This window comes from Passer domesticus, chromosome 11, assembly GCF_036417665.1.
Source record: "Passer domesticus isolate bPasDom1 chromosome 11, bPasDom1.hap1, whole genome shotgun sequence".
NCBI lineage: Eukaryota > Metazoa > Chordata > Aves > Passeriformes > Passeridae > Passer > Passer domesticus.
In genome coordinates, this window is record NC_087484.1 from 10,232,500 (window position 1) to 10,247,302 (window position 14,803).

The following is a 14,803-nucleotide window of genomic DNA, read 5'->3' on the forward strand; positions in this document are numbered from 1 at the left end:
CTCATGGTAATGAAAGGGAAAGAAATTACTTTAGATCACGTGTTTCTTGCTCTGAACATCCTTGACTAACCCTGCAGACACCAGAGAATTACCATCTACTCAGACTTGCCTGTCTGCTCTTGATGCAACTCTTGAACTTATTTCCATTACAACGGTTTTGCCATACAAGATCTCCGTATCCAAGTCTCCATGTTGTCTGTACAAAACAGGACTTTTTTTAAAATTATTTTTCAGGGAGCCTTAATTTTTCTAGATTGAGAGCAAAGGAACGGTGCCAAGAGGTTGAATCAGCTCAGCAGACAATTGTGTTGCAAGGACTCTTCTGCCCAACTTCCCACAGCAGTATCTTGAACAGTAGAGTAGCACAAAGCTCCTGGTTTACTTTTCACTTATTCAAGGAAGGATCTGATCTGTTGCGTGGGTATCTCTTTGTAAGGTTAGAAGGAATAATGTGCCATCCTTTCTTTCCCAACTGTACAGCAAGCTGCGTTCCAGCAGAAGCACACTCAGAGGTGGGCAGGAGGTGCAGAGGGACTGATGTAAATCATCTTCTCTATCTCTGTCTTTGTGGATGAGATTATCTCACAGCGGAGGAAGGAAGGTGATGGACGAGTTCCCAGGGTGGAACATCAGTCTCCAGCTTTCGCTTTTCTCACATCTCACTTGACCTCTTTGGGAAGTTCTGTTTTCTGTGCCATGCCTTGTCTGGACTCTTCTTACATAGCCATCTCAATTTTCTGGTTTTGTATTCTTCTTTGTCACTTTTATCTCAGCAGGTGGCTCAAACTTGCTTTCCCAGACAAGGAACCAAATCAAACATCCAGGTCAACTGAATGAAAAGAATAGGGATGTCATTGCATCTAAAAATAATCTCAGTACCTGGTAGGTGACATATTTGACCCTGGACTTAGTCAGCAGCCTGGATTTATTTCCAATTAGAGTCTGACTCTAGATAGAAGAAGATGTGTTGCTCCAGGAAATAATTCAATTCAAACCTCTGAAGAAATCCTGTCCCCCCAAAAAATGAAATTTCTAATCTTGGGGTGGAGGAGAGAGAGTATAGTACATTCTCACCTTACATACCTTACCTCACTAAATTTTGGGTTCTGTTATTCTTGACAGTGGCCAGTGCTGGTTGTCTGTGCATTTCCAGTGTTCTTTCAGTCTTTAAAAATAGACATTTCACTCAGGAGGTTTTCTTCAATAAATAAGAAACTCTCTTTTCTTCTCCCTTTGGAAAGACCTCAGAGCACCCACAAAGCTTTCAGCCCTCATATTTCAATCACAGATAAGTCTCCCACTGCCCCAAAAGCTCCAAGACATTCTCCTCACATCAAGGACATAAATGTATTTGGCAACTCTTTAGTAGACATATCACGGATTTGGGAAAATCATATTCTCACTGTCAGTTTGGGGAGCAGCAGCATCCAAGTGCTGTGAGAATTTTGGGAGAGTTTTTTTCCAAGCTTTATGCTGGATTACGTTATCTATTAAAAGCAGCTATTTTTATGCTGAACTGCTGCAATGACCTGTATTTCACAACTTGCACGTATACACTGAAAAAAAAAAAAAAAAAAAAAACATTATCTTGCACTCAAAAGGTGTTTCAGTGAAAGCTCCATGAAATTCTGTGCAAAATCTCATTACCTTCTTGCTTGGGTTTTCATTTTGTTTCAGTCTGGGGAAGTGTTTATTTCTTGGTAGCTCCAGGTGCCAGCTTTGGTGTTTGCAATAGAGATGTGACTTCTGTCAGAGTATCACACACTTACTAATAGCTGACTGAAGCCACTCCATAGATAATATGAAGAACAGAGGAGGAAAGTAATGGAATTATTCTCTGAGTCACTGGTGAACCAAGGACGGAAGACAAACACCTTTAGTTTCCAATGTTCTGCCCCTGCCACTAGAAAAAATTAATTTCTTTTGCGACTTGTATGAGATCTTCAGGAGAAGCTTTGCATTCTCTTTGTTTGAGCAATTAAGGTAGAATGGGGAGCTGTTAAACTGATATCCAGCTGGAATATCTAATTTATTTAGTAGCCATTAGCAGTGACTTAGAGATGCCCTTATCTGTGACTTGAAATAAGCAGAGGAAAATAGATTGTGTGCCTTTCCTTGTGGCTTAGAGAGATGAGGGGTTTTTATTCTCAAGGAGTGAAGGGGAAGGATTCTGTCTTTTTTTTAATTTTTCTTTACAAACTCTAGAACCCAGACTCTTGAGCAGTAGCCCTGTCTTCTTTTTGTTGTTGTTGTTGCTCCAGGAAATCTCTCTTGGAGAGCACAGGAAGCAGAAAAAGCCAGCTTTAAACAAGTTGTAGTTAAAAGGCTTGCAGTGTTCAATCTGTAACCAAAGCAAGCCCAGCTTTGCTGGGTGCTAATTTACTGATGAGAGTTTCCAACTAAAATTTGTTTTCCATTTTAATCAATGAAGTTCCATTTTCTTGATGGCTTTTATGTCACAAATTCTTGCATTGCTCAAACAGTCCTTCAGGAAACGCATGGCAGGCAAGAACTCATTTCAAATGTAAAAATACTGAGAAAGAGGAGAGTGTGGGGAACTATAAATAACCACTGAGATGTCAGAGTCTCAGTCATTTTTTCCTCTGCAAGTCAGCTTTAGCAGTTAAGGTCAAGATAACATTTCCATGTCAATGGTCAGTTACATCAAAATTCTAAAAGAGGAAAATTGAATGGAATTTTGGATTTTTTTGTTGTATTGTGCCTGGATTTGACCAATTTATAGTCTCTTTGGTCCGTCAGCTCTGAGTTCCAATGTTATTTTGGTTAAGCTTCTTGCCAGAGTGGCAAGCTTGGATTGGAACATTTGGTTTATTAAAGGCTATGAAATTAAATTCCTCACCAAAAGAAAAGAAAAAAAGCCCACTTCTTGCTGATAGTCACTTCTCTGTTTCCTTTGATGCGGTTCAGTTTGACTTGAATTTTAGCCTAACAATTTGCTACACAATTTTGTTTTGTTTTCACAAAGTTCTAATCAGCTTAAACTGCAAGCGGTTTGAAATGCCTCTCTAACAGCTTCCTTGGTATTGCTAATTAAGCTTGAAATCTCTGTGTTGTCCACAATTGTATCTAAACAAGGAGGAGAGTGTATCTGCTCGATGTTTGCTGCATCTCCCAGCTGCATGTAATTCTGCTGCCTGTGCAGAAAGTAATCACAACAGGACAGAACCTTTATTTAGGCAAAACTCCCAGGGCGGCATGCAAGGTCAGGCACATCATGTTTTGAGGAACTTGGTGGTGAGAACACGTAAGGCAAGCAGAGCTACATCAACAGCACAAAGGCTGGGAGTGCTTGGGAATAAGGAACAACTTTGCTTTATCCCCCACAGCACTTTGTTCACAGAGCCCTGAGTTATGTATGGTCTGTAGGTGCTCTCACCTGATGTGTGGGTGTTAAAAATAGATAAAAACGCCGGCTATCAAAACCTGTCGTGTATTCTTCTGGTCCCTCAGGAGCAAAGCTAACAGAATATCATAGTTTTTAAAGCTACCAAAAGAGTCCTAACAAATCCTCAAAGACATCTTTCTGCACTGGGCGAAGCCATGGGCTGGTTTCTCCCCAGGTAGGGACCCCAGTGTGTGAAGCAATAGTAATCTGCTGAGGCATGGCTGCTGCTGTGTGACACAGCCCAGGGATTTCCGCGGTAGCTCTGTGCCAATTCACCCCAGCTGCAGGAGCCTTGAACAAACTGTTTACCTCTGACATTCTGAGAGGGATTTTGAGGGATTTCCTTCAAGTTAGAAATCTTCGAAAATCAGCATCTTGCGCCAGGCATTGTATTATGCAATGTGTTGGAGTGAAGGTCTGGTCGTGCACTTAGGACCTTCTTGGATTGAAGGAATCAGGGATGGAAACTCTTATCAGATCATTCCTCCCTGCCAAGACAGGCTCATCTCCTGTGCTCTGCTGGTGCTGCTGTGCTTTACAGATGTTTTTCTCTCCAGTGCTCCAAAAGCCTGTCCCAGCTTCCTGGTTGGATTTTTCTGGGCCAGTTGCAGTCCCAGTGTGCAGTGACCGATTTCACGTGGTTCTTACCTGGTGTGTGGGATGGTGGCAGTGCTAACAAAGAGTGAGCTCTGCTCACCAAAATGCACATTGTGCTGCTTCAATTCTTTTCTGGTGGCAACAGACAAGATGTGAGGAGGTTTGGAAATGCAGCTTCACTAGAAAATTACTGAAGATTGGATCTGATTACTAAGATATTTAACAATATTCTTTTACATAGCAATTGCCAAGGATGCTTTCAATTGTTTGGGTTACTGTAGTATTCCATGCAACTATAATTATTTTTGCTGAAAAAAATTTCATATGCATAGACTTCTTTATTCTCCGTCCTATTTTAAAGTCAGCTGTAAGTTAGAAGCATTTCCCCAGTATTAAACTACTTTACTCTTGCAGATTGCTGTAGCCACATTGGAGTATTCTGAATAACAGCTCAGGTGCTGTTCTCTGGTGGTGCACCACCCAAAGCTGATTTTTGTAATGTGTGGAAGTCATTACAGATAAAAAGAATTTAATGCTTTCTGTTAATAATATATTGTTTCCATTAAGTAACCATTTAGGCACACAGACTACTTCACAAGTATTTATCAAATCTAACAATATCCAGTTTCTCACTGGGATATGTAACTTCTACAGCCATTTTATTTACAGGCCAACTGAGGCACAGAGCGTGGGAATGCTTTGCCTGTGGCAGCTACTTGGTTTAAAAGCCAGAAGTCCAGGCATTTTATCTTCCGGCCTACCAGTTTAGAGGACAGTTCCCTCATTTCTTACATTCATAGGCTCTGTCGTTTTAAGGGACAAAGATCTCTTGTCAGAGCAAGGAATGTACAGAAGATGAGTAGCTTTGAGTGCCAGAAATTAGTTAAATAATTTCCAACATGGGGCTTCTTGTGGATTTTTAGCTGGAAGGAGTCAATGTGGCTGTGGTCAGACATGGAGCATAATGCAGAGCAGATTTTTAACCCTGACATTCCTTCATCACTCTCAGCTTGGTGGTGATGGAAAGGGATGCAGGCCTTATCTAAACTGGCACTGAGCATCAGAGTAGTCCCCCAGTCCCTGCCTCTGCTGCTGCAAACATTAATTGCATTCAGCATTAAACATATAATTCTTTCTGCAGGTAGTATGGCCAGCTTGTGTGCCTGCCAGGCCCAGCAGCCTTCTCTAAGTTTCCTCTCCAGCCTTTGGTGTGCTCAGACAATGGCAAAGACATCCCTCAGCCTACACTTGATAAGAAAAATGGAGCTCCTTCCTCCTCTCACTGTAGAGCATATTTTGACATCTGCTTATCATTTGAGAAGCATTTCTCAAGCACTGTTCCATTTTCATCATGGCCTTTCTGCTGTTGCACTTTTGTGGATTCAGTTGCATGCCATTGTTATCTTTGCTACTAGCATAAGCCATGAAATACATCTAGCCTCTCTCTAATAGTTATAAGGCAAGGGGAAGGGACTCTTCCATCCTGTATGCTGAGAGGACTTTCTGCCAGATTCACCTCCAGCTGCTCTGAGTCCAAAACTACAAAGCTGAATTCAGTTTTCCTGACTGAAGAAAAGCAAATTCCAGCAGAGGAGAAGCATGCCAGCTGCGGTATTGCTACTGTGCTGGGAAAGCCACTAAAAACTGAGATGAATGGAAGAACGATTTGAAAGGCACTGAATACAGGAACCTCCAGGGCCTGAGCTGCACTGTGCAAGGGGCAGCTGTAAGCACTGCTCAGCCCCATTCCCAGCATGCTGGTAACATTGCAGGGTCGCCCATGTAATTTGTTCCCATAGCTTCCCTTCTGTTTCCCAGCAAATCAAGCTATACCATCTAAAGAACAGCCTCACTGCTCACCACTGTGTCTGAATTAGGCTGTCGGGGTCAGTCATCTCTTTTGCCCCAACACACTGCAGCTATAGCAGCATGGTCTGAAGGTCACCAGCCAAGGTGCGTCTGCAGTGCTCTCCCCTGCTGAAAGTACCCTCAGAGCAGCAAGAAGGGGAGTGTCACCCTCTGCTAATAATGTGTCCAGCTGGTCAGGTGAAGTGAGAGGGATTAACTCATGCCCAAGTTGTCTCCTCAGACATGCAGGAAGGAATTCCATGCTGGCTATTAGTGATTTAAATGTTATGTTTGCCAAGATTTAACCCATCTGTGGAGATAGCAGCTGGGGAGACTTGGTTTTCCTTTTCTAGAAAGAATGCCAAAAAAAGTGTTTGAAAGTGTTGAAATTTCATCTTGACACTTAACCCCTCCACCACTGTCTGCTTTATATTTAATTTATAATACAACTATATATTTTCAGACCCAAACCCTAAACGAAACCATTTGCAATTATTTTGAAGTGCAGTTTTTCAATTGACCTGATCTAATTTGAGGTTTATAAATTCACCAGGCTTCTTGACATTAAAGTGTTCTGTCTTCACTTAAGTATGGAAACATTTTCAAGCCTCAAAAAATATCCCACAAAGGGGAAAATGTCTGCTGCTCTGCACTCCTCGCTGTCTGAGGAAATGAAGGACAGAGTCACAAGATTTAAAGCAAGTCACTTACCACACTTTACTAAGTTACAGTTCAACTATAGTATTTGACCATGTGCCTGTTTTTAGCACAACAGTCACATTTCATTCGTGCAGCTCAAAACCATCTCCTCTGCTCAGTCACTTTGAAAAATGTGTTTCTTCTGCAGTGCTTACAGAAAGTGAGTTTGTGTCCCTGTGCATGAGTTGCCAATGTAATTTATTCCAGCAACTTCCCTCCCCTCTCCCAGCAAAATAAGCAATACCATGCTCATGTCCCTGTGCGTGAGCTCTCCTCAGTCTGCTGTTCAGAGTGCAGGAGATATTATTTATGTTCATTAGAGCTTGGGATGAATTGCCAATGCAGAAGAAGCAATGACTAATCTGTGTGGCTTTTCTTCTGCACTCATTGCTGGGTCATTGTGGGAGAGTCCTTGTGCTGGCATGATATTGTGAGTGACTGCTGTCCCCCAGGTTTGGTTAGGAGGGGTTATAATGCAGCATTAGGGCAGCGGGATGAACTGCAGCCCATGGGCTGCCACTGCACCTCAGCTCTGCCACCCTGCCATCTGGGATGTGAAGTTTTCAGGAGGAGACTCAAACACTCCCCAGCTCCAGCCTTCCATGGCTCTTACAACCCAGAAGTCTTTCCCAGCAGTCAGAATTTTTACTTTGTGTCCCATGTTTAAACCTAAAATCTACAGAGCAACTCCCTTTGGCTTTCTGTGGTTTCTGAAGGGACAAATATTGCTCTAGGGAGGTCAACTCCAAGCACTACTTGCTAGATGCTTGCTCCCAAGCAGCTTGTTCCCACTTTGCCACTGATTGTGTTATACATGTTTAAGTCTCTTAATTTTAACTTGCAAGATGATTACAATGTCATTACAGTTCTTTCTTTGTGTTTTAGTGTATCTTTGCTTGGGGTTATTTTTCTTTTTAAGGTGCATTATTGTCCCCATGTGAGATTCTTTTTCTTTGCCATGGATGTTCTGCTCTCAAGAGACATGGACCCAGAGTCAGCCTTAAACATTGTGCCAGCCTTCCATTTGGAAATGGATAGCTCCTTCCCTATGCTTTTCAAACCCCAAAAAATTACTTGGATTTGGAGACACAAGGGCACTCCCTGCCTCTTGGCCAAAAATATGGGAAAAGAATGGTAAACTTCACCCTCAACCCACACTAGATTTGTGGTCTGTATTCTTATGACATGAATGTGACCACAACCCCTAGGTCTGATGTTTCCTAGCTGTTTCTCATCTTTCTTCTTTGTGCCTTGCCTTAGTTCTCAGTGTAGCTCATCAGATGCATTCAGCTCTACCTGTTGATTACAGAGCACGCTTGCAACAACAGCTGGAGAGAAAAGAAGGAAAATAGACCTGTTAGGCATTTTTCTTCATCTTGTTTTGCTTTTTGGAGGTCTGAAAGCTCCAGGAGGAGCTAGGAGAGTTAGACTGACTATGAAAAAGAGCAAAATCAAGAAGCCAAACTTATAATCCTACAGGGATGCTGTTCCCATAATGTGCAGAAATACCTTTGTGCAGGTTGTTAGCTGCTGGGGCACCACTTAGGCATGTGGGATAACCTGATTAGAGAATCAAAGAAAACCCGGTAGCTTCACAGGCCAAATCCTGCCTTACAGCAACCTGATGTCAAATGGGTGTGAATCAAGGAAGCTTTCCCTTTGGCATCATCTGGTAACACCTTGAAGGGAAGGGTCTGAGCCAGCCAGGGTTCTAGCAAGGAGAGAGGCTTAAGCAAATACACTCCCAGACAGGGAGTGAGCTGGAGTCTGAAAATAATGACTTTGTTTTTCCTTACTGGTACAGACTTGGAAGGATGAAAAGAATAAATTTCTCAGGTCTGATTTTCAGGTTGTGTAGAAGGCTTAATCAGGAGTTGGTTAATTTATAACGCTTGTTTTACTTAGCTGTGAGAATGTCAAACTGTAACCAAGCTGAGATTTGGGAGCAGAAGATGTGTGTTTTCAGAAGGTGTGATCCAGCAGGGTGATTGCCAAGTTTCCCCCAAAATCAGTGTTAACATGGGATGTCAGACAGGATGGTTGTACTGATCCCTTGTGGGCTTAAACTCTGTGTGCCCGAAATGTGTGAGCGGGAGTTACATCGGATCCATGGTGAGAGCAGTTCCAGGCTGTGCTGTTTGGTGGTGGACCCCTCTGCAGCATGGATTGGTGCTCCAGGTGCCTGCTCTGCTCACAGTCCTGGGTGGGCTGCAGTAGAAGACCAGGGACATTGCTGAACAGATCCGTCCCCTGTGGAAGTAAGCCATGGAGTTCCCGGTCATCTTGTGGGGGATCGGTATTTATGAGAATTCAAAAATCGGTCAGGAAGGTTTATGGGAGAAGCATCCTCTTGAGGCAAAGTATGGAGAAGCCAAGCTCTGACTCAGGAAGTGCCTAAACCAGTAATCAGTGGAGACTGGAAGCAAATCCCAAGGAATTTCTGTTTTGCTTACCCTGTTCTCATACTTTGGCCTCTGATGTTGGCAACTGTTGGAAATGAGGCAAGCAGTGACTTGGTGAGGCAAATGCTCCATACCTGTGTGTGTTCAGAAAGTTTCATGGCAAATGCTTTAAGAATGGCACAATCTTCCATCAGTATCCGCAGGTATCCTGCCTTCCCTCCTTGGCAGAAAAACGCAGAGAACCGCATGGATGCGGACTGAGATGATGTGATCTGCTTATGCAAAGCAAAATGGCAAATCTGCCAGGTTATTTCTCCATGGAGAAAATTATTGACCTTGCTTTTTCTGGCATACCAGCCACTGTTATAATGATGATGATGGTGACAGCAACCAGACAGAAAGGCCAGCAGTCATTCTTTCCTGCCCATTATTACAAGGTATAAAGCAAAATCCAGCCTGTATTCGATGCTAGTCTGGCTGTGCTCTCCTTACAAATGCATGAGGCAGTTCTCATTCGGGTTGAAATTCAGGACTTTTCATATCGACCTTTCCAAAAACAATCCTTCTGATTCTCTGATAGGAACTCTTGTATTTCTGCGTTTGTACCTTACCAGTGACCTGCAGCCCAGAGATAATGTCTGAGAGCAAATATGAAAGTGAAGAACCTTCTGAGTTCCTGGGTGATTCATCTCCTTACAATACATTCCAGTTGCACATGTAAAGAGTGAATCTTGCCCCTGAGAATACTGGCTCAAAGAAGCAATAACAATGCAGTCAGTTAAAGCACTACTTTCTCTGGGAATTTTGTTGCATGAGGAAGCAGAACTTTAGCCTTCCTGTGTTTGTCAACAAGATCTGCCTTTCAACAGCTTTCCATATTTCTGTCCTGTTAGATTTTTTCCTTTATTTTCCCACCCCCTTATTTCTGTCTATCTAAATAATAATCAATAGTGTAATGATAGATTTTTCTACCTCACCCAAGATGCAAACACTGATTGATAACATTATTTGATAACTTCAGGTCCATAAAGCAAGAATACTAGATGAAGTTTGCTTTTCTAAAGTCCAGTGAAATTACCTGAATCAGATTTATTGTTTGCATCTATGTGGTTTGCACCGTCCATTCATGGCATGTGTCTTTTAAAGTGCTTGCTTTGAAATGGTGAGTTACCCAGTTGGTGTCAGAAGGGCTGGTGTGGCTCACAGACAACCATCGAAATTATCTTGGTGTTTCTATAATTAACTGCAAGGGTAAGTGAGGGTTGAAATGAGATGAATCATTCAATGGACCCCACTTGAAAAGTGGGAATTTTTTTGGCTCCAGCACTTTAGGAGCAGGCTAGTATGTAAAACCTGTGCAGCAAGCATCATGGCCTCAGAGCTGGCATTTCACAGTCATTATCTCAAACATCATGGGCCAGAGATAAATGAAGCATTTAAGTCATCCTGAGCTTGTGGATGCTTTCCTTACAGCCACAGCTTTGTTCTCTCCCCAGACTTAGCAGTATTCTCTGTGGTGAGAGAGGAAGATCAAGATCTTTGTACAAAGCAGATAAAGATATTTTTATGGGATCTGCATTGGCAAAGTAATTAGGGGGTGTCTGTGAAGCCCCAGGAGTTTGCACTTCAGTTTAGCACTGCCCTCTGTGGAAATTGTCTCTAATGAATTCTGCTGCAAAAGCTCACTCTGACTGCGTAGTGCGGAGGCAAAAGCCCAGGAGTTTTGGCTGCACAACTCCTTCATGTGCTCCTGGTTACAGAAGCTGCTGTGTCTCAGATAACCCACCTGATGAGCCATCTCTGATCAGTTGTCAGAGCTGCTGAGAGAAGGCTCTGGTTTGTGTTCTCACACTGTTCTAAAGGCTTGACCCAGGCCCTGTGCTCCCTGTGCTGTTATCATACTCTTTGATAACTGTTGACTGTACTGCACTTTATCTAGAAGAAATGAAAAGAGGTACCTAAAGCTTCCAAGCAGACCAGCAGCAGCCTCCAACCCAGCTGACCTTTTTAAGTGTCCTGCTGAGATGGTGCTCACATGTGCTGTGTATGTTTTCTTTGCAGAATACACTGGAGCAGTGCAGTGTCTGTGCAAAGCCCATCATGGAAAGGATCCTGCGAGCCACTGGGAAGGCCTACCATCCCCACTGCTTCACCTGTGTGATGTGCCATCGCAGCCTGGATGGGATCCCCTTCACTGTGGATGCTGGTGGCAACATCCACTGCATTGAGGATTTCCATAAGTAAGGCCTAAGCTGTCAGTGCTTTGCTTGTTGTTTTTGTCTCTTGCCCTTAAAAACTCTCCTTTTTCAGACTAGGCTTTCAGGAAATTCTGAACCCTATGCCACTTCCTCCCAAGGCTCTTAAATAGTAGGGAGAGCTTTGCTCCAAGCAGGCATGTTGTGGCATACAAGGTTAATTGGTTAGGGGACAATTCTGCTTGATCTCTGTTTTGCTTAGAGCTGAATTGAGGGACAATCTTTGTGTCCCTCTCTTTTAAGTGCTCTGCCTTCCCTTGCCTTTCACTGTGCATGGGCATGTTTCTCCTCACTGCCTCTACCTGCACTTTCACATCACCACCTCCCTGCCTCTTCCACTGAGCGATTAAGAGAGGTCCTGTCCTCCTGCACTCTGCAGGTGTTTGCTTACCTGCTAGAGGGATCTCAGTGGCCACAGGCTGCTCACAGCTCCTTTTGTTTCTAGTCGCTAATTAGCTTTTTAAAGCTACTAAAAATACAGCCCTGGTAATAATTTATAGTGAAACTGCTATTTAAAGTAAGTTGAAAGGTATAGCTGCAAGTAATTTCTGTCACTGACACACTACCACCCCCATCATCACAACTAATCTAGGGAAGACAGGTAGATATAATCAGAGCACAAATGTTTGCCCTGTGCGGAAAAGACAGATACATTACACCCTTCAATTAAAAGATGAAATCAATACTGACAAATGCGAGTTTATATCTCAACCATTTACCTCTTAATTTCTAAGCGGGTAGACTTAATTAGAGCCTCATGACATCAGTGTGTGGGTCTGAAAGCTCAAAGAAGCTGACTGACTTGACAGAAAGGGAAGCAGCCACAATTAACTGGCATGTTAGAATCCAACAGGAGAATGTTCCCTGTAGCCCAGCTAGGCTGGGTTAATTGGCAGCTGCTGTGTTGCTTTGCCTTTCTGCTTTGCCTTTCTGTGTAAGGTAAAATGTGGTCCCGAGCACAGGCCCAGCAGGAGTTTGATGCACTACTCAGTCCCTGAAGAACTTCCCTCACACCCCCTCAACAATGTGGAGAGTGCCCCTTCCCAAAGCCCCACAGACAGGGCTCACATGCTTTCAGGAGGGAGAGAGCTGATGTCCCACATTGAAGCCTTTTAGCAGTGACTGCATACAGACCTCAGGGCTCTGAGAGTAGAAAGTGGGAGGCCGTCAATGCAGGGAAGGACATAAAAATTGTTGAGTGAAGGATTGAGGGGAAGGTGATGGGAATAGCACAAGACCCAGTGTGACACTCAGAATGTCTTTGGCCAACCACACATTTTGCAGTACTTTGGCCAGCCCAGTTTTAATTGATTAGGGATGACATGTCCTCCTGATCTGTAGGTTGAGTGTTCTACATCTACATCCTCTTGATAACAAAACTGTAGCTGATGCTCACACTGTTACTCAGCTACTCCCTGAGCTCAGGCCCCACAGTAACAGATCTACATCCCCTGAAATCTGCAGGAATGATCTCGGGATCCTGGGAGATAATATTTGTCTCATAATGAATTACTCACAGTAGCCTGGACAAAGAAATGTTGAAGTATTTTTTAAGTACCACGTTTGAGCTAAATGGCACAAGGAAGGGCCTGCATGAAGCAGCACATAATTAATTGCCATCACAGCTCTGGTCATATCATGATCCATTTAAGTTATTTTTCAGAGCACTCGTTATAGCCACTGTTTAATTCATTCTTTCATTAGATCACAGCTACACAGGCATCTTTCATCTGCTGCCAGTGAAATTAATATTTTCCTTTATTCCTAGTACAGATAGATTTTTTTTTTTTTTTTCTTTTCTAAGATAGTTAATTCTGAGGTGGTTCATGTGACAGGCTGTGTGGCAGAGTCAATCCTTACTAGGCATTTTAGAAGGGAAGGGCCTTTGATCTCCTTGTGTTCTGATGTTTGCCATAATCTTTGCCCTCTGTCACTCCACAGCCCCTGACCCTGGCTCTCATTACATGGCAGCAGGTTCTGTGGGTGTAAGTTTCCTTTTTTGTGGGCAGAATTTGCAGCCAGGAAACTGGTACCAGTAGGTTTTGAGCTAAAATAGAGAATGATTCACCAGAAGCTAAATGTTCCCAAGCCTAGGAGCAGAGGTGGCCACTTCTCTTGGGACCTGAGGGGAGCAAAACCAGAGAGAATACAGAACATGGGTGAATTATCCAGAAGGGTATATAATGAGCAATAGGAGGGAAAAAGAAAGGGCTGTGCTTCTCTTGATCCCTGAGCTGACCCTGATTCAAGTCAGTCTCTTCATGCAGTGAGTTATTGTCACTATACAATTGGAAGTCAGGCTGGCTGGAACAGAGAACATTGGGGTCTGTGCACCCAGACCTGCTCCCTTTTAAGCCTGGACAACACCCCATTGGATAACTGAGTAGGTTTTAGCTAGAAAATGCAGCAAGTCTGAATTGCCCTGATGCTTCTTGTCTGAGAGTGAGCACAGCCAGAAATGTGCTTCTGTGTGCATAAGTGGTAAGATGACTTGAACGTTTAAAGTGGATGACATAAACCTCAACAAATTGGTGTTAGTGCAAGGCAGTTCTTTTTGCGATTGCTTTTCAGACTTCTGAACTATTTGTTCCAATGTCCAAATTTTAATAGTTTGATTTTTATTTTCAAGAGATGCTCTTGAAGCAGATCCTGGTCATCTTTCTAACTGTGGGATTTGCATGGATTTTCTTATTGACAGCTCAACAAACCAGCAGAAATGCTAAAGACAAATACATAGGACATTATTTAACCCCCCACTTCAGTATTTCTTGAACAGTTTGCCTCATTCCAGAGGCGAATACAGAACAGGGTGAATTAGAGGCGGAGGGTTGTGGCACTGCATAGGTGCCACAATTGAGGGTCATTCAAGAGGCACTTCAGTTGTTAATTGGGGCAGTCCAAATGCTTTGCTGCCTGTCAGAAGTTCTGTAAGTTCTCTTCTAATTAATGTTCTTTAATATCCTACATACCTGAAATTGCCTTGTAAGACTAAAGTGCTCCTGCCTGTTTTTTTCCAAGGAAGGAGCTGTGCAGAGCTCCAACCTGTGTTGTGTGTGCACATACGTATGTGTGTGTGTGTTGGTACAAATTCACACATTTCTGCCTGGCTCATCCAGTTAACAAAAACTTTTGCTCCAAGTCTGAGGATGACTGTGCCTGTCTCTTGCTCCCTCAGGAAATTTGCCCCGAGGTGTTCTGTGTGTAAGGAGCCCATCATGCCAGCCCCGGGACAAGAGGAGACCGTGCGCATTGTTGCCCTGGATCGTGACTTCCATGTCCAGTGCTACCGGTGCGAGGTTGGTATTGCAGGGACAGAAAGCAAAGGCTGGCTTCACTTCATCACCACCTCACATTGCCCACACGACAGGCACACCCTATTGTAACACTGCTCTACAATCAAGTTACTTCATTGACTGCAGCAAGCAAGGAATTTTTCCTCATTTATATCCACGCAAATGAGAGGAAACTCAGGTCCCTTGTTTATAACAGGTTCATTAGAAGAGCAAAAGAATGTGACTCAGGCAATTAGGCCTTAATACTGGAGAACTTCATAAATTATAGCCTGGACACAAATGTAGCTCATCTTTATGTTCTTA

At 43.3% G+C, this 14,803-nt stretch overlaps 1 protein-coding gene across 16 annotated transcripts in view; it reads left to right on the forward strand.

The window, feature by feature from the left end:
* Nucleotides 1-14,803, forward strand: part of LPP (LIM domain containing preferred translocation partner in lipoma) — a 331,648-nt gene that overhangs the window by 300,666 nt on the left and 16,179 nt on the right. For all 16 annotated transcript variants that reach the window (XM_064385623.1, XM_064385626.1, XM_064385629.1 and 13 more), the window contains 2 exons: nt 11,014-11,192; nt 14,383-14,503. In XM_064385623.1, the coding sequence (XP_064241693.1) occupies nt 11,014-11,192; nt 14,383-14,503 (300 nt within the window). The remainder of the gene's footprint in view (nt 1-11,013; nt 11,193-14,382; nt 14,504-14,803) is intronic.